Source organism: Onychomys torridus, chromosome 8, assembly GCF_903995425.1.
Source record: "Onychomys torridus chromosome 8, mOncTor1.1, whole genome shotgun sequence".
Lineage (NCBI taxonomy): Eukaryota > Metazoa > Chordata > Mammalia > Rodentia > Cricetidae > Onychomys > Onychomys torridus.
Genome location: NC_050450.1, coordinates 51187074 through 51207154, shown reverse-complemented (window position 1 = coordinate 51207154; position 20081 = coordinate 51187074). Strand labels below are relative to the sequence as shown.

Genomic DNA, 20081 nt, shown 5'->3' with positions numbered 1-20081 from the left:
AGCAGAGGAGGCCAGGAGATGGGAAGGGGAGGAGGAGGATAAATGAAAGGCTGGAGGATTTTTTATCTCTGCCTTCTGTGACGTCTATGCTGTAAAGGAGGTGCTGAGGCTGGGTCAGTGGTTGTCCACTGACCCAGCCTCAGCATCATGACATCATGGTGAAGAGGCATCCTACACCTTTCCTATTAGCAGAGCACAGGCCAACAAGTGGGTCCTTCTTAAAGGAAGTCAGGAATACTGTGAATCCGGTCAGCTTGTGGCCACTGAAGAGTCGCCCTTTAAGCTCCTCTCATGAAGACAAGAACTCCACACCAAGACCCTCCCAGTTCACCCCGAAAGACACAGGCCCTCAGGGGCAAACCTACTTAAGGACTTGGGGGAAATGTAAGATGCACTTCATCGGAATTTATTCTGATTCATTGACTCTTTCTTTCTTTCTCTTTCCCTCTGCCTCTTCCCACCTCTCTCCCTCCCTGCCAGAGTTTCTGCCTCCCAGTGAGATTTCCACCCCCTGACAGACAAGCGGCCATCAGGACAGTGGGTAGCTTCGGAAACACAGTGCCCAAGTAACTGGGCTTCAAGAGATCTCACAGAGTCCTGAACTTCTCCCAGGGGTTAGGAGCTGCTGCGTGCTCATTCCCCAATGTTGCATGGAGAAGAATAGAAACAATGGCCAGCCATCAGACATGAGGTCTGACTGCCAGGGGACCCCAAGGCAGACAGGACAAAAGGCACGACAGCAGACCAGCATTGACCTACAACATCCCCCACAGCTGATGCTTCTCACCATGCTCACCCCACTTATTGTGGTTTGGATCTGAAATGTCCCCCAATAAGCCCATGATTTCAATGCCTGACCTCAGCAGGTGGCGCTATTTTGACCCCTTAGGAAGTGAGGCCTGACTGGCTGAAGTAGGTTAACAGGGTAGGCCTTGGATGGTTATAGGAAATGCCTTCGCTTCTGGAATTCCCTGCCTTGAACCACTGCCACCACAAGAGGAGCCTTCCACCATGCCGTCCCATATAGGATAGACTAAACTCTCTGAGATCATGGGCCTGGAGGAGTTCCTCTCTCTCTCTGAAGTTGTCTTTGTTGGGTAATTCATCAAGATGACGTAACTACTCCAACCATCCCTGCCTCGCTGTTGGATGAGGTGTGCCTGAACCCAGATATGCCCCCTGCAAGAGACACAGTAGATGTTGAAGAACTCTAGACTTAAATTTAAGCAAAAAAAAAAAAAAAAAAAATCAGACAATGTTTGAAATGGCCACGTGAACTCACTTGGCAAGGTTAAGTGTTCCCTAGCAGGCGACCCTGAAACTGGAAGGGAGGTGTTAATAATGACATGATCGTGACAAGCACAGCTCTCTTTGTGTTACGCCAAACACAAACTTTGAAAACGAAACTCCCATCGTACACACCGATCTACACAGGACTCTTAAGTAACAGAAATGGGTTAATTTAAGATAGAAGAAGTAGATAACAAGAAGCCTGCCACGGCCATACAGTTTGTAAGCAATATAAGTTTCTGTTTGTTTACTTGGTTGGAGCTGAGCGTCTATGGGCCTGGCGGGTGAGAGAGATTTGTCCTGACTGTGGGCCAGGCAGGAAAACTCTAACTACAAATGACACCCAACGTGTTGGCAAGAGTTTCAACCTAAAACCTGAGAAAAAAGATTCTAAAACAGAGCTAAAAACAGCTTCCTAGTTGTCACTCTCAAGTTAGCAGCAGCCTGCCGGTTTGAGCTACTATGGCAGGTTCCTGGCGTGTGTCTGACCTGGCGTGTGTGTGTGTGTGTGTGTGTGTGTGTGTGTGTGTGTGTGTGTGTCTGACCTGCAGTGTGGCAGGAATGAGGAATCTACAAGCGGCACTTTACTCTGCTTTGCTAGTTAAAAAAAAAAAAAAAGTTTCTGGGCTATGTGCTGCTTTGACAGAACTGCTTCTGATAGTTGATGGTACACATGGCTCCAGACCCAGAGCTGGCGATAAACTGTACCACCGCCATGTTGGGAAGCTGAGGTGGGCAGAGCCAGCAGCCACAGTGGCGTTTCAGTCTTACAAAGATAGATATTACACAGAGAATCTGGTTTATGTTGCCTTTGGAATTTTTAACTACAGAAAAAGATTTGATCATAAAAGCTGTTGAGTTAAACAAAAATGTAAATGTTAAAGGTACCTTGACTTCAAAATTTGGATATAAGGATATGTTGCTTTGGAAAGGAGTCTCTTCTTTTGTTTCCACAGAAAGCCAGAGGCTATGGATTGGTTCCAGATTAAGATACATCAGGTTTGATCAGCCAAGACCACCTGAAAGGTCTCTGATGACACCATGGCCCAGATGATCCAACATCCAGAATGGTTTCAAGGCAACTGGCTCAGAGGTTTACCCTCACAGACTACTCCATAATCCTAAAATTTTCTCTGTGTCCCCAGAAGATACACCGCCCCCCTCTAACAGGAAGTAGTAAGAAAAACTACGCCCAAATTCCCAGCTGGCTTTGGAGATGAAATTGGCTCACTCCTTCTCTAAACCCAAGCACATTGTTAAAAGAAAAGGTTAAGAGATTCTTGTGTCCCAAATCAGAAGAGCCCTCTGGTGTGGGACAGAGAAAAAAACAATATTTTTATTTAAAACAGGTTGATTATAATGCAATCTCTTTCTAAAGAAGAAAAAGGGATATGATATAGATATAATAGTCTGAAAGGGTAGATTAAGGAACTTACTTCTAAAGAGCAACAACTTGTTTAAAATGTTTTACATTGGTATAGATTTTTGTCTATTGATACAAACTTAAAGTTAATTTTGTTATACTGTGTGTATATTTCTACTCTTGTTTAAGGTATTATGCTTGTATAGCTCATTTAAAATTGTAATGGATAATTAAAAATAGATTAATAATTAATATTATGATATTATGATAATCATACTCGTAGCCATGTCAGTTAAGTCTTCTAGGTATACACAGAGATATTTCAGATAGATAGGTAATCTTCAAATACTTCAAAGACCTACAGAATATGGCATTTAAAATATTTTTAAAATTTAGACTTTCTAGACAGTGAGACATTTCTGCTCCTGGAAGCACTGATTTACTTCAGAGAGGAGGATGGGCATTGAAGACACTTCATATCTTATCTTTACCTTGGCAAAAATAGCCATTTGGGCAAGAAACTGTTCTTGCCCGGACTGCCTGATCAACTGGATATGCAGGACCCATTGGAAGGTGACCACTAAACTTTGCTTGACAAAATGGTCCTTCAGGTTCCTGCTTCGAAGAGGAAACTGCCAGACATTCTACAGGACACTGAGAGAAGTGACCAAGAGACTCTAGCCCTGTGGGCTGAAGACAAATGCCCCAACTTTACAAAGGAACATTAGGTGACTGTCCAGGCTGCCAGCTGTCTCTGTCTACCCTGCAAGACTCCTGAAAGTTGCTTGCATCCTTCTCCCAGTTCTCAGGTAATATTATATCTTTCTGAGGTCTTTGATGTAGTTGAAGACTAGATAGATATAATTTCCTCAGTTATGATAAAAGATAAGTTAGATATAAAACCTTAAACTCACAAATAAGGATGTTTAATATTATATTAATCTTTAATATTATAACTGTAATTCTTGCTTGATAATTGTTTTGTTATCTGTAATTTTACTATGTGAAAGTTAACCTTCCTTTTTTAACAAAAAAGAAAAGGGGAAGTGCTCTGTATAAATAAAATGCTGATTGGCCAGTAGCCAGGCAGGAAATATAGGCGGGACAAGCAGAGAGGAGAACTGTGGGAGGTAGAAGGCTGAGGAGGACAGACACTGCCAGCCGCTGCCATGAGAAGCAACATGTAAAGACACCGATAAGCCACAAGCCATGTGGCAAAGCATAGACTAACAGAAATGGGCTGAATATAAGAGTAAGAGCTAGACAATGGTAGGCCTGAGCTAATGGCCAAGCAGTTTAAATAATATAAGTGTCTGTATGATTATTTTATACGTAGGTTGTGGGACCGCGGGGGCTTGGTGGAACCTGGAGAGAAGCTCGCCGCCATGACAAGAAAGAAATAAGGTACTGGTAAGCCACAAGCCATGTGGCGAAGTATAGACTAACAGAAATGGGTTAATTTAAGATAGAAGAAGTAGATAACAAGAAGCCTGCCACGGCCATACAGTTTGTAAGCAATATAAGTTTCTGTGTGTTTACTTGGTTGGATCTGAGCATCTATGGGCCTGGTGGGTGAGAGATATTTGTCCTGACTATGGGACAGGCAGGAAAACTCTAACTACACTTAAGTCTCATGGAAAGATGGTTTTTTGTTTTTGGTTTTTTTTTTTTAATCTGCAGATTGGTCAAAACACAGAAGAGGAAATGCTCACCCTGAAGGCTCTAACATCACACCATTAAAACCCCAGCCCTGAGGCCAGCCACTCTTTCTTTGGCGTTGGTCCTAACTAGCATATGAACACACACTCCACGGCTGTGCCAGGAGCACGCTGGCCTCAGAGACATTAGGAGGCCCTTGAGAACAAACATCTGTAATTCAGAACATTGCCTTGGAACAGGCAGCTTGGGCGTTGGGGTCTTTAGAAACACAAGAATTTTCTTTAGAGGAAGTAGTGTGGGGCCAGGAACTGGGAAGAGAGCTACAAGCAGTTAGCATTCAGAGGACCCGTGGAGTCCTCTCAATAGAAGAAGAAAGGCCTCAGACAGGTCCAGTCTGAAATGTTCCTTGCAGAGGGAAATTCCCAGAGAGCAGCTAAGAAATGCTTCTGAGGGAGCAGCTGCAGCCACAGGTGGGACTTGACCTTGGTTGCTTTAAAGCCATTCTTGAAGGCTTAGTCCCAAACAAGGCTCACACCCACTTGAACCAGCAGACCACAGAGTCCATCAAAGAGCTAAGAAGTGCTTTAGAACCGCCCAGCAGGGCAACCAAATTCTGGAGATACGGACTCGGATGGATGCCCATGGTTACCAAGTTCAGTTAGAATTGGAGGTAAAACTCCAGTGTTCTGATCCTAGTCTGCTTTCCTCCATTGCTAACATTGTCTTTTTACATTTTTATTGGCACATATTAAATTTTAATGGTATCTAGTGTGATATCATCATACTGCAATGACTAGATGGGGCAGTTGACAGAAGCCAACTCCTTAAAGAGCTATCATTTCTTTGAGTGGGGAACATTCAAAATCCCCTCTGATAACTACTATTTTGAAATAGCCAGTTAATTATTGTCAAACATAGTTACTCTACTTTCCATAGACCATTCTAAGTTAGTCCTCCAACCCAGTTACCATCCTTTACAAAATGATTTACTTGCTTGCTTTCTTGTTCATTTTCCCTGTACTTTCTTCAGGTGACAGCAGGCCACAGCTAAAAGTTAAGAAATGGCAGGGTGTTTCTGAAAGTGAGATGTGGCCAAGGGCCTCCAGTCTTGTGGGCACTGGCTTGAGTAAGGATTTAAGTCACACAAATACAATGGAGAAACAATCCCAAGTGTTCCATTCATGTGTTATTAAAATGTTAGGCATTATGCCAGGTGGTGGTGGCCCACGTCTTTAATCCCAGCACTCGGGAGGCAGAGGCAGGCAGATCTCTGTGAGTTCGAGGCCAGCCTGATCTACAAAGTGAGTTCCAGGATAGGCTCCCAAACCACACAGAGAAACCTTGTCTCAAAAACCAAACCAAACAAAAACAAAACAAAATGTTGGGCATTGAATTGTAAATATAAACTGCTGTATCTCTCTTCTCTATTGAAACATGTATAGCATAAGAAAAAAACATAATGTTGCAAAATAAATTTTAACACAAGTTGACTTGGAATAGAATAATAAATTTTATGAGCTTAATGAGATAAAGTTTATGTCTTCCTTAGGTTGGAGTTGTCTCTCTCATTCTTTGGAAGATGGAGGATCCTTCTGTCTCAGGTGCTTCCCTCTCTCGGGACTTTGGAGTCCTCTCCAACCAAATGAAAGATGGTGAAGTGCCGGAGTCCAGCTCAGCATCGACAGCGAAGGAGCCAGCCTTGAGGGCTGGACCATACATGGGAACTTAAGAGCAGACCTGGAGGGCACAGCACTCTGACATTACAGAGGCCCTCATGACATCACACAGAATGCAGTCCTGCAAGGGAGGCTGGGAAATGTAGTGTAGTGGTCATGGACTTTGGTCAATATATGGGGAAACCCTGCACAGAAAATCAAGTCCCCTGCTCCCCCATAAAAAGTGTCTGGGTACCTTATGGGGTGCATACCTCCCTATTTGGAAACTATTAGTCTAGAGGGCCAGACACGGACTAACACAGCCACCCACATTCCTTCCTGAAGGAACTTCCTGAAGACAACCAGATTTGAGAGAAGGGAAGCTATTAACAGTTATCAGTGGCTTGCCCCTTGTAAACAGTGTGTGTCAACTCAGCCCTCAGCCCAATGCCTAGCTACTACTGTTATCCCATTTTTCCTATGAAGAAACTGAGGCCATGGTAGCTCGCACAATGGACTCAAATCATACAGCGGAGGGCAGGATCTGACCCATTGCACTGGCTCCAGTCTGCAATGTCAACCACCACTTTGTGTTGACCCCAGAGGGAACATGAAAAGAAGCCCTGTCAGACAGAGAGAGGAGGTGGAGCTCAGGAGGGTGAGATGGCCTGAGGGGGCTGATGGTGAGGACAGAGCTGGAAAAGCCAGGAGGGTGGGTGGCAGGATTTTAATGGCAAGAAAGTGGTCCGGGGCTCCAAGGTCAGGCTGGAGCTCAGCTGTGTCACTCAGCTGTGTGGAGAATTCTAAGGCCCGGTTGGTAGCCATTGTATGTGAAGACACAATTCATGGTGGCCTATAGTCTGACCTGCCCCTTGGAGACCCGACCAGCGTCCTGATGTCATCGTACGTTAAAACCCCCTTAAGAGGGAAAAAACCCTCCCCTTCCCCATCTCTGCCCCCCCTCCTTGCCAGAGGTAGTTCTCAGTTCTCTCTCTCTCTCTCTCTCTCTCTCTCTCTCTCTCTCTCTCTCTCCCTCCCTCTCCCTATCCTCTCTGTCTCCTTCCCTCCATTCCCTCTCCCCAAATCCCCAAATAAACATGGATCTGTGGATGATGCACTGTCATCTGCCGCTGCACCCCACATGCATGGTGTGTCTCACCCGCAGGGGGTACCTTGGTCCAAAACCTGCCATGGCCTCCCACATGCCGTATCATTACACTGTCTCCTTGATTAAGCTCAGCATAATCATGGGAATTAGATAGCCTGACAGTGTGGTTGTACTAGTTAATTGTCGGTAGTTAAAACAAAACACTCGTGACTGCATACTTTCTTAAGGAAAGTAAGATTTTAGTTGAAAGTTCCAAAGGTTTGAGGGCAGGGCATCAGCATCTAGTGTAGGCTTCATGGTGGATGCCTTCATGTTGGTGGACAAACCACACACTGGTGGCCCTCTCACTAGGCCACACCTAAGGTTTCCACATCACCTCCCCTTACTGCATACTGGCATCAAATCCTCAAAACCTGCATCTGTGAGAGACAAACCACACCCACAGGCAGCTTAGCCTGGCCTGGTCGTTCTGACCCATAGCTCCGCACCCTCTCTTTTGCACATTTCAGTTAAGATCACCATCAGGAGCAACAGGAATCCATGTGGTCATCCATGGTTTGCAGCCAGTAGCAGTAGACTTGAGGTAGAAATGGTGAGTTAGGTGGAGAAGTACAGCATGGCTGTGGACAGAGCTGCACAAATCAGCCCAGCCCTCTCCCAGCCAGCCGAATGGGTGTCCTTTGGTAGAAGTAGGAAGAAGCCCCGTCCCCCAAACCTGAGACTGATCACCGTTGATGTTCAACTGCCTCACTCCCAGATAACTTGCCCTCCAGAATCTCTGGCCTCACTCAGAGCTGGCCCCGCTGTCATACAGCGCCTGCAAACACTAAGTGGTGGAACTGAGCAACCATTAAAAACTTTTCATCAAGGCCCAGAAGAAAATGAAACGTGAAATTGAACTGGGAGTTGGAGGATTGAGTCAGTGATAGTGAAGGGCTGGCTAATCCCCGGAATTCAACCTGCTGGGCCTTACCAATGAGTCACCTGATAATGATGGGCATGTCATGCCCTAAGCTGACAGGGCTGTGTGCAGAGGAGGTGCCCCCGCCCCCAGGAGATACCTCTTTGCCAGTGAGGAGGAGCTGGCGGGAGAACGCTGGGAATCCCATCCTGCCCTTCTGAGTTAGAATCCTCAGCTTGTTGCTTCCTCCCTCCTCCCAACCACATCGCCCTGTCCACCTAGAACTAAAATGCTGGAAGCTGGCATGGTCAAGTGAGAGGAGAGGGGAGGCATATCTTTTTCAGTATGACCCATGGACACCTCTGCACGTCCCGTCCCCCGCCCCGTTTTCCTCTGCCCTTCCTCTCTCCCTCTTCTCTCTCTCCCCACCCCACTCTCTTCGAAGGAGAATTATATTCAGCTCTGTGGGCTGTTTTTAATGCATTCCAGATGCCAGAAGAAATCTTGGCCTGGGCTCAGCGTTCTTCTGACTTCGGACCTCTCCCCCCACCTCCCTTTCTGGCTCCCAGGGCCAACAAGGAGAGAAAAAAAAACAAAAAAAACAAAAAACATGCAGGCTGGCGCCATCTGCCGGCAGCTTCCAGAAGCCTCCAGAAGAAGGGGAGGAGGCGGTGAAGGTGGGGCAGGACTGATTTCCTATAAGCAAAAGGCTCTGTTGGAAAAATTCAGGTTATCTGGGAGAAAACAAAAACAAGAACAAAAAACTGTGTAAATCAGAACGCTTCAGTCCTTGCACGGGACTGAAGACTTAACGGCGCGTCTGGAGAGCCCTCTTGGGTTCATTCACAGCCTCCGCTCTTTGGTGTCTTTTCTTTTTCTTCCCTCTCCTCCCTCCCCCTTTTTTTCTCTTTAATTACAGTCTGAGACCCAGCTGGGCGGTTTTTAACATCACATTCTTTGAAGGGCAGAGATTTTGGCATCCCCGCTTGTGTTCGCTAAAGGAAACTCGGGACTCGGCAAATTAACTTGTAAGGGTCCGGCTTGGCGACACCTAGTCAGTAGAAGAACTCAAAGGAAGGGACGCGGAGACGAAAGCTCCCACTGCGGTTAGGGCAATGTTATTGGGAGCATTTCCAGGGTGGCGTGGAGGCTGTGAAGACGGCGGGTTATGCCAGGTCTTGGAAGTGGAGTCAAATCTGTTGGCGGCGGGGGAATGCAGGGGCTGGGGAGGTTAAGAGGCAGCCAGGAATGGAGTTCCAGCGCCAGGGGAGGAGGCCCAACCTGGAGCCGCCAGAGGAGCACGGAAAAACCAGGTCTGACAGCTGTGTGCAGCCCGAACACCGTCCAAGCTCCAGCAAAGCAGGACTGGCTGAGTACGCCAGCCGGCCCAGGAGCAGGGACTCTTCCAGCCCAGGGCTTCATGCGCAGGCACCTACAGGAAGGAAGATTTTAGCAAGATTCTGTGCCCTGACACTTTCTCTCCTGACACCTTAGTCTTTGTCAGCTCCCTGGGGTAGGGGACACAGGAGCAGCAGGCAGTAAAGATCGAAGGTGTAAGTGGAGGCCTGTGTCGCAGCCCTGGAACTTCGGTTTCTGAGCTAAGATTCACTTGAATAAGAAATGAAACTCAAGGGCTTTGTTGAAGGGCACAGGGTAAGGTTTCGAGTGGGGTTCATGTTGAAGAGTTGAGAGTGAAGACGTTAGGTCGTTTTAGAAAGCACCAATATATTTAGAAAGCACCAATGCATTCTCTGGACAGGCCGGATGCTAGAAACAGAACCCAGGGCCTTGCAATACTGAGCAAGAACTCTACCTCTGAGCTAGAGACCCAGCCCCAGATAATGCATTCTTTTGTTGTTGTTTTAACTTGCTTGTCTGTGTGCGCACCATGTGCATGGCCTACCCACAGTGGATGTAAGAGGGCATCAGATCCCCAGAACTGGCATTAGAGATAGTTGTGAGCTGCCCTAGCAGGTGCTGGCAACTGAGCCTGGGTCCAATGCAAGAACAAGTGCTCATAACCACAGAACCGTCTCTCCAGCCCCCAGAAAATGTATTTAAGGTGCAATAAATCACCTTTTAAATCTCTTTAAAATGAAGGGCAGCATTTCCTTTCAATAAGGCACAGTGGTTTGCTGTGCTTTATGAAGGGCTTTTCTTCCCATCTCCTTCACTTTTAGTGGTCTCTTGAGGGACTAAAATATGGAAATTGTTTCCATTGGCATTTAGAGGGGAGCAAAGAAGGAAACTGATACTCCTGTAAGTCAACATCATGAATAGGTTGGGCCACTCTTGTTACGGTAACAAAAATGACTGAGGCTGGATACTTAAAAGAATAAGAGTTTTATTTGTCTCACATCTTTGGAGACTGAAAATCCAAACAGCACAGATGAGAACCCCTTTGCTGAGGAATAATCCTTCTGTACACTGTGAAAATGTGTTGCTCTTTGTTGATAAAAGAGCTGATTGGCTGGTAGCTAGGTAGGATTTTGGGGGCAGAGAATACTGGGGAAGAAGGAAGGAGTTTGAGGAGTCTTGAGCCAGACACAGAAGAAGTAACATGAGAAGTCCCTAGATGAGGTAAACGAGCCTCAGAGCAGCATATAGATTAATGGAAATGGTTAATTTAAGTTGTAAGACCTGGCTGGAGACAGGCCTAAGCTATCAGCCAAGCATTTATAATTAATATTAAGTCTCTGGTTATTTGGGAGCCACTGCCGGGACACAGAAAAACTCTGCCTACATCTCTTGGCTACATCACCTCATGGGGAGATAGATGCAAAAGAGAGACAGTGCATGGTCACATAGGAAGCCAGAACAAAGAGGCCAGTCTGTGAACTACCTAAGCACCACCTTCTAAAGACCCCACCACGTCCCCATCACCCCACTAAGAACCAAGCTTCCAGCACATGGGCCTTTGGGCAAACCACACCCGACACAACACAAACATTCAATGCAGATATGTTCCCAGCACCAAAGAGGGAGTAGTAAGACATACTTGGAACTGTAGTCTCACACCTTTTATTCTCTTGTTAGAGAAAACATGTCCCATTAGGCAGGAAAAACAGTCCTATGTCAATTTATCAGGACTACTAGTTGTTTCAAGACATCTGAGAATGTTGACCCAAAAGACACAACTACTGGTGAGCCTCTGGGTGGGAAGGGAGCTTGGGCAGGGAGTAAACTGGGGTAGCGTCTTAGTCCAGGTTATTATTGCTGTGATAAAACACCATGACAAAATGCAACATGGGAAGAAAGGGTTTATTTGGCTTATGCTCCCACATCACACTGTTCATCAAAGGAAGTCATGACAGGAACTCAAACAGGACAGGAACCTGGAGGCAGGAACTGAAAGGCCATGGAGGGAATGTTGCTTACTGGCTTGCTCTTCCAGGCTTGCTCAGCCTGCTTTCTTATAGAACCCAGGACCACAAACCCAGGGATGATATAACCCACTATGGGCTGGGCCTGCCCCAAGCAATCACTAGTTAGGAAAATGCCCTACAGGCTTGCCTTACTGCCCAATCTCATGGAGGCATTTTCTCAGTTTAGGCTCCCTCTTCTCTAGTGACGCTAGCTTATGTCAAGTTGACATAAAATTAGCCAGCACAGGAAGCTACCAATTCCCCTTCCGATCTTGGGCAGTGACTTCTAGTGGTTAGAAGCATGAGTTCTAGAACCAGTTTATCTCTACTTGACTCCCAGAACTGCTACTTCTACCCCAGGTTATTTTATCTGTCCAGAGGATGGATTGCATTTGTAGAAAATCCAAGGCATCTGTAGCAATCTGAATGCAATGGATCCCCCTAAGCGCATAGTGAGTGGCACTATTGGAAGGTGTGGCCTTGTTGAAGTAGGTATAGTCTTGTTGGAGGAAGTGTGTCACTGTGGAAACAGGCTTTGAGGTCTCATATTTGCTCAAGCCATACCCAGTGAGACAGTTCACTTCCTGTTGCCTGTAAGAGGTGAACTCTCAGCTCCTCCATTCCCATGCCTTCATGCCATTATGCTCCATCGTGATGATAATGGACTGAACCTCTGAACTGTAAGCCATCCAACTAAATGTTTTCCTTTATAAGAGTTGTCGTGATTGTGGTGTCTCTTCACAGCAATAGAAACCCTATCTGAGACAGCTTCTCTCTGTGCTGGTGGGGACTAGCCTTGGGTCCTCCAGCTGGTCCTGCTCACCACCCTGGAGATGGGGAACTAATAATGTGGACAGCTATGACCTTTGTCCCATCCCCCACAGCCATCAGCTCAGACCTGTTACTATACCAGCTGCCCCAGACCTGAGGTACTTGTGTGCTTTTTTCCTACCTGGTCAGGAGCAGTACTCCTGCTCCTTGGGGAGCTAGGGATCCCACCCTGGCTGTCCTATTCCTGAGTCCCTTATCTGCCCCCCTGCACTTCCCATGGTACTCAAATCATTACTATATACTGAACCACTCTCTTACGTAACTTTGCTTTGGGACCAGGAAATTTACCTCAAAACAACCTAGAAACATGGACAGGACAAGGTGTGGTTGTAGTGTTTGAAGATCTTTCAGGATCTCTTTCTTGGTCAGGTCTTCTATGGCCATTCTCTCCGCCTGTCTTCCTCTGGCCTGTTTCTACTACAAAGCATCAGTTCACTATGCACCTCCGTCAGGCTGTTCATTCATCCAACTCTGAACAGTGGAATGGGTTTCTCCTCCCCAATGACTATCAAACTAGACAGTTTCTATTCAAACATATTTTCAATATATCCAGTTCTGACGGTAGAAGGGCCATGCCAGCCTGAACTGATTTTTGGGTGCATGAACAGTACAGTTAAACTGTGTTCAAGTAACCTTTTAGGAGGAATCCCCTATTTACCATCTTATGTCTATGCATAATTGGGCTTGCATATGATTAAAATCAGATGCATATGAAAGGGGTCATGCTCAGTTTATGTAACCCAAGCCTCAGTCAAAACAGAGAACCATCCTCACTATACTCCTTAGTAACTAAATTCTTCCTCTTGAACCCCATAAAAGGAAAACCCAGACAGAAATTGCGGCCCTTGGGTACCCTTACCCACTGGCACAATCTTGACAGGTAACACCTCTAATCTGCACGGTTGCTTCATTTTGAAGTGTTCTTTTTACTTTTGCAAATCCATTCAGGATCCCAGTTGTTCAAAAGAAGAAGCCAAGAGCCTGCTCACCAGTATTCACCTCAGGGTCTATACTGTCCCAACTGAGGAACGCTTGCCATCTTGCCTCTGGTTCGCTGTGCTGTGGACAAAAGCTGTTCTAACTTATATTTCTGCTTGTTTTATCTCATTTATTGAACATCTGGTTTTGACAAAGTGTGGTAGTAGCTGTTGGCCTCTATAAATAAACATAGTGACTGTGGATGTATGAGCAAAAATGGACAGGCATGATTTAAAAAGGTGAGGCCAGGATTCTGGCCCACAGTGCTTCTCTGTCTCTCTCTAGATCTGGCTTCAGGATGGTTTTCATCTGTGGTTCTCCTCCTACCCAGTGTGAACACCACTACCTGGAGGAGGGTCTGGCACTAGCCAGTCAGGGGGACCTGGAGGCTCAGAGACGCTGCAATATCAAGATTTTATTGCTTGATTGTGGATAGGTTTGGGGAGGGGACAGTGGGAGCAGCCCAGGTGACAATAATACACAAGGGAAGGCTTGAGACCGGCATTGACTTGCCGTGACAGGTGTTCTTCAACTTAGGATAAACAGCCCCTCTCCAGTTCTCACCATGAAGGCTGAAGCTCCTGGAGAGGAAAGACAGCCACAGTTTAGACAGCCACGGTTTAGACAGCCACGGTTTAGACGGCCACATTTCAATAAAAACTCAGCTGACATGGACGTAGACTGCACCTGTGCTTTTTATGCCTGCAGGAGAGCAAAGAGCTTGTTTGAATGGTCACAGTTTGAATGAGAAATGCCCGCCCCCCAGACTCAGGTATTTAAATACTTGGCCCCCAGTTGGTGGGACTGTTTGAAGAGGTCACAGAACCTTTCACAGGTGCGGCCTTCCTGGAGGAAGTGCACTGCTAGAGGTGGGCTTGGAGGGTTTATAGCCCCGCCCCACTTCCGGTTGACCATCTCTGCTTCCTTTGTGTTGTTGGGAGGGAGCTCTTGGCTTCCTGCTCTGGCCACTAGCTGTCATGCCTTCCTCACCATTATGGGATCTATCTGTCTATCTATCTATCTATCTATCTATCTATCTATCTATCTATCTATCTCACTAAAAGCCAAAATAAAGTCTTCTATAGATCATTTTTGGTTACTGTGTTCTCCCACAGCAATAAAATAACTAGTACACTTGTAAATAACTAGTACACTAGTCAATATAACAAGACAGTAAGACATTCCTCAGTTCAGAATGTTTGAAATTGTTTTATTATATTAAGTTTTACATTATTTACTTCATGTTGAGACAAGGTCTCACTGTGTGGCTAGCTCAGTGTCTTTAAACTCACAACACGACTGCCTCAGCTCCCAAGTGCTGAGAATATAGGCCTGTGCTACCACAGCCAGCTTATAAGTCAAAAAATGTTCTTCAGAACGAGTGACATGGGGCTCTCTCTTGGCCTTCCTATGCACCTTGCTTTAGGAAAGATTCTAGTGCAGAGGTCCAGAGAAGGAGGTAGAGAGGGTGATGATAAGGCCAGGGACCAAAGACCAGAGCAGGAGTTTAAGGTGAGGTCAGATGTGCTGCCCTCTACTTCCGTAGGATTTGGGGAAAGAAGTCTGAAGATAGAAAGTTACCATTCCAACTCCAAATGGCCTGTGTGCCACCAAAAGTTGAGTCCCTTCTCTGAAGGTTCCCAAATGAAATGATGAGATAATGCTCACTTCCATTCACCAACTTCGAGCAACATTTGGTACAGTGGACCGCAAGAATATATTATAGAGATTCAGCTACTACTAGGTAACACCCCTACAGACCCTAGGAGACAGGCGGACTGTAGATGCATTGCTTTGTTTCCTGTGCAAATGAAGCTCAGAAGCAATGGACTCGGGACAATGGGGCTTTTTGCACAACCAGGTACAGTAAAGACTGGAGCGGAACTCCTGGCCCAGGCAGAGTCACATGACCAGAGAAGCAGGAACAAGGCAGATCTCTGGTAGAGGGTGGCTCAGGCCAAGGAGTGAGGAGCAAGGAAAAGTCTCTTGTAGATTGTAGGTGAATCAGGTCAGGAGAGGAGAAGAGGGAGGAAAGACGGAGGATGAAGGAGCTGAAGACAGAGATTGAAAGCATAGGAGCTCAGTTAGGACGATGACAGGGTTAGTAGGTACGAGAGGGCTGAATGTGAGGACGGAATGAAGCTGTAGAGACAGCATTTTTGTCTTAGAGAAATAAAGTAAACAGACAAAAAAGCATGCTGTACATACATTCTTTTCCCTCAGATAACCCCACATGGGACACAGCATATTCCCCAGGACCCTGGAAAAGATTTTCTCAGGGCAGGCCCATGGGAAAATTCCACTAATTTCCGGGGGGGGGGTGTTGTTGTTGTTGTTGTTGTTTACAGATTCATGTATCTTCCCTAAAAATGAAACTACGGAATTACTGGATGTTTTCATTTTCAAAGGATGGGAGAGGCCACACTCACAGCTCATGGGACCTTAGACCTGCAGCTTTCTGCATCTCATAACCAAGGAAACAGGGTCATAGAAAACTAATCAAAGGCTCTTGGTCCACAGTGAAGATCTTTTGTGATGGCAAAATAGAAGAGCAAATTCCAAGGGCTTAAAAAGACCTGTCAGGGTTCATCATCCTGTTTCACTGTGTGGTCTTGGAAGACAGTGTCCTTGAGCTAAAGACATGAACTTTGTGCTGTTGTTCCAGCTTTGGAAATGCTGAGAACATAACTCATTAAGTTTCCCATTTGAGGTCCTGGAGCACATGGACGGCACACAAAGCAGCCAGATAAGCTCCCATAGTTCTGTGATGTAAGTGTCCACACAGTAAATAAGCCAGGCTAAAGAGGGCTTTTAAAAAATGGTCCCCATCGCTCTGCTCTCATCAGAAAATTGTTGCCAATTCTCTCCTTCCCCAAATCAGAATGGCCCTGTTTATATTAATGCACTGGCTCTGATGGCAAATACACCATTGTTACAGTCTTTGTTTCCCATTTTAAACTGCATAATAAAACTCTCTGGGTGAATGATAGAAACTTTCAGTGTCTAGTAGAATATTATTAAGCATTGGTATCACATTAGGCTCTTTAATGCCTAATTTGTAAAAGTTAATCTGATATCTTTAACAAGCAATTATAGAAGAGCTGAGAAGTTTTGTGGCTATGGATTATGGCTTAATCTGCGGTTATTTGGAACAGTGGTTCTCGGAAGCCCACTTGGACTTCCTGTTCAAATGCAGTCCACTGTGCCTCTTCCCCAGAGTGGCTGACCTAGGGAGGTGGATGGGACAGTGTCGTTTGCATCTCTAGGAACTTCCCCAGATGATGCTGAAACTACTGGTCCTGGGAACCCACTTGAGAATCACTCGTTAAAATGGCTATTGGGAGAGTCAGCGAAGATAAACCCTGAAAGCTTCCTCTCCTTTTTTCCCTCTCCTTGAGACAGGCTGAAGGGAAGGTTTAGAAGAGACTAGGTTCAGGGGATGGAGCATGGAGCAGACTGACTGGGTGCATCTGTAAAACCTTCGTCAGGGATCCTTCCTGTATTAGACACATTTTGTTGCTGCAGTTAAAAGATACCATGACAAAAGCAACTTTTGGAAGAGTTTATTCTGGCTTACAGTTCCAGAGAGAGAGTCCATAATGCCAAAGAAGGCATAGTGTTAGGGTAGCCAGAGGAAGATGCTGAGATCACATCTCCAACCAGCAGAAAAAGCAGGGAGAGTGAATTAAAGTGGGGTGGGCTATAAACCTTCACAGCCCACCCCCAATGAGGGTGACACACTTCCTCCAGCAAGGCTCCACCTCCTAAAAGTCCCATAAGCTCCCCCAAACAGCACCACTAACTGTGAACTGAGTGCTCAAATATCTAAGCCTGTGGGGGACATTTCTCATACACAACATAACATGTCCTTAAACAGGCTTCGGGTGCACCCTGGCAGGCTCTGTTGCTAACCTAGAAATTATGGGACCTGGGTCCCTGGCTCTGTCTCCATATGACCCTGATACTGCATGGGGCCTCCCCTGAGAGAATTCAGTGGGACAAAGGCTACTGGGAGACTACAAAAGTACCAGTTCTCCCCCAAACCAGGCAATGTTTCGGGGTTCACAGGAAGGGTTTTGCTGTCCTGCCAGATAGAAGAAAATAATGTTTCCTGGTCCCCAAACTATTGGGGGTCCTCCTCTCTGCTGTGCCTGCTGACGCTGGGAGAAGCTAGGTAGAAGGTCAGGTAGTCCTCAGTTTCTATCCTGATAGACCCACAGTAAATTTAAGATACCCTAAATCAAAATTGCATTTAATATGCCTAACCTCCTAAACATCATAGCTGAGCCTTGCCTCCCTGCGGTGTGCCAGGGCGCTGCGGAGTACCCAAAGCTGGAAAATAGTTATTATTGAACACTGTCTTAGTTGAGGTTGCTATTGCTGCGGTGAAACACCGTGACCTAAAAGCAAGTTAGGGAGAAAAGTGTTTATTCGGTTTATACTTTCATATCACTGTTCATCACTGAAGGAAATCAGAAGAGGAACTCAAACAAGGCAGGAACCTGGAGGCAAGAGCTGATGCAGAGGCCATGGAAGGGTTACTAGCTTGCCCCTCATGGCTTGCTCAGTCTGCTTTCTTATAGAAGACGGGACCTCCAGCCCAGGGATGGCACCACCCACAATAGGCTGGGCCCTCTGCCATCAGTCACTAATTAAGAAAATGTGTCCTGCCGGGCGGTGGTGGCGCACGCACGCCTTGAATCCCAGCACTCGGGAGGCAGAGGCAGGCGGATCTCTGTGAGTTCGAGGCCAGCCTGGGCTACAAAGCGAGCTCCAGGACAGACTCCAAAGATACACAGAAAAACTCTGTCTTGGAAAACCAAAAAAAGAAAGAAAATGTGTCTTTAAGCCGGATCTTTCTTATGGGGGCATTTTCTCAATTAAGGTTCCCTCCTTTCAGATAACTCTAGTTGTGTGTCAAGGTGACATTAGACTAGCCAGTACAAACACTATGATGAACATGAACAGCAGAATGGTTATGTAGGTTGGCTTTTGCATCATCAGGAACTCAAACCATTTATACTTCCGGGTCTATAGAGTCATGTAAATTGTAAACAGCCTGGAGAAGGCAATGAATACACTTTTATTTGTTACGTAGCCCAGACTAGGGAACACTGAGTTATACCTCCTGCTTCCAGCTCCCGAAGCAGCCACCGTGCTTCCAACTTACTGCTTATGAACAAACCTAAGTGGGTCACCAAAGATACTCAAGTAGAGACTGCAGCAAGTCAGAAGGGAAATGCACCAACCTCTCCACCGCACCCTCCCTGCTGGAAAGCTGAAGGAGAGGAGCAAATAGGATCACTGGGACCTCACGGACATGTGCCTCTCCTCCTGGGGCCTTTCTTTCTTTCTCTCTGAGGATAGGATGCTAAATTTCATCAGATGAGAAGCCCTTTCGGCCCTGAGCCGGAAGCACAGTAGCCTTCTGTTCTTTCACATGCCACTCCTGGGTCCCCTTTTCTCTGTACTATGCTGGGAACGTGCTCTCTCATCACATTTGGGGAGGAGGGCATGTCTGGGGCTGGGAAAGGCTGTGAACAGTAGTCCCTAGGCAACCAAGGCAGACTTCAGAATACAGTCAGTCTCCAATGGCAAGAAGCTGAGACAATGTTGCATTGTGGAGTCTGAAAACATGCATTTTTAAGAGCCTGGGCTTACTGAGTCAACAATCTGGAACATTCTCAAGAGGCTAAAAATATCCCCAAAAGTGAACTGAATTTTAAACTATGCTTTAAAAATGTTCTTTGTGAAAACAATCAAGTGTTTCTTCTTTGAGAATTATCTATTTCCTTCATTTTGATCATCACGGCCTCAGACAAAGATGGAGTGAACACCGTGACCCTAAGGCTTTTCCTCCTAGATCCCATAGCAGGGGACAGAAACTTTTAAGTTTATATCTCTTAAATGACTTGCATTTTCAAAGCGAATGAGGCACAGTATTCTCTCCCATCTGAAAATCTTCAGGTTCTCTTTTCTCATTGTCAAACGGCAGGATAAAGTGCATAAACATTTTCAACCAGGAGTCAAATTCATGTCTGTCAAGTGCTTAATGTCTGAAACTGCTTGACTTCTCATAGCAAGACACAAACCATGGACTCATCAGTGGTCTGGAACATTCCAGTGAAATGGAAAACCCAGTGTTACCACCATGATCATAATTCTATGCAACAATGATGGCTACTTTTAATCATTAACTTGACACAATCTACAATCACTGGGGAAGAGTCTTAATGAGGGGCTGGCTACATCAGGTTGGCCTGTGGGAGTTTTGTCTACCTGAGTTGTCGTGAGAGACCCAGCCTAAAAGTGGGTGACGCCATTCCCTAGGTTTGGGTCCTGCGCTGCTTAGGACTGTGGAAGGAGAGCTGAGACTATGCATGTGTGCCTTCTTTCTCCTCTCCACTCTTGACTGTGGATGCGGCTAGCTGCTTCAGATCCCTGCTGCCTTCACTTCCCCACTGTGGAGAGTTCTACTCTGGAATTGTGAGCTGAAATGAACTCTTCTTCCCAAGCTGCTTCTCTCAGGGCACTGTATCACAGCAACAGGAAAGGACGCCAGGACAGAGACTTCCCCCTAGTCCTCACTAATGTACCCTTAGAGGTAAAGAAAGCAAACATCTGTTATAGCAAAGTAAGATAGACTCTCAGAGTAAGGGAGAAGCTGGTGTCTGCAATGGTTTCTCAAGTGAGCCCTGAATCCAAAGGCAGTGAGTGGTGAGGGAGACAAGCCGGCCCCTCTAATGACCATGACCATAACCCTGTGTGGTTGTTAGCTTTGGAGGGAGTGGTTTGGTTTGACTTAATTTTATTGACACAGAATCTTGATATGTAGCCCAGGCTGGCCTCAAATTTGCTATCCTCCTGCCTCAGCCTCCCAAGTGTTGGGATTATAGTCATGTACTGGTGAGTTAATGCTTCTTATAGCTAT

General features: G+C 46.1%; 1 protein-coding gene across 1 annotated transcript in view; it reads right to left on the bottom strand.

Moving 5' to 3' along the window:
- Positions 1 to 9027: 9027 nt before the first annotated feature.
- Positions 9028 to 20081, bottom strand: part of LOC118588676 (Golgi apparatus membrane protein TVP23 homolog B-like) — a 39781-nt gene continuing 28727 nt past the window's right edge. Inside the window, 2 exon segments of the mRNA XM_036195238.1 lie at positions 9028 to 9198; positions 9258 to 9408. Coding sequence (XP_036051131.1) covers positions 9028 to 9198; positions 9258 to 9408 — 322 coding nt within the window.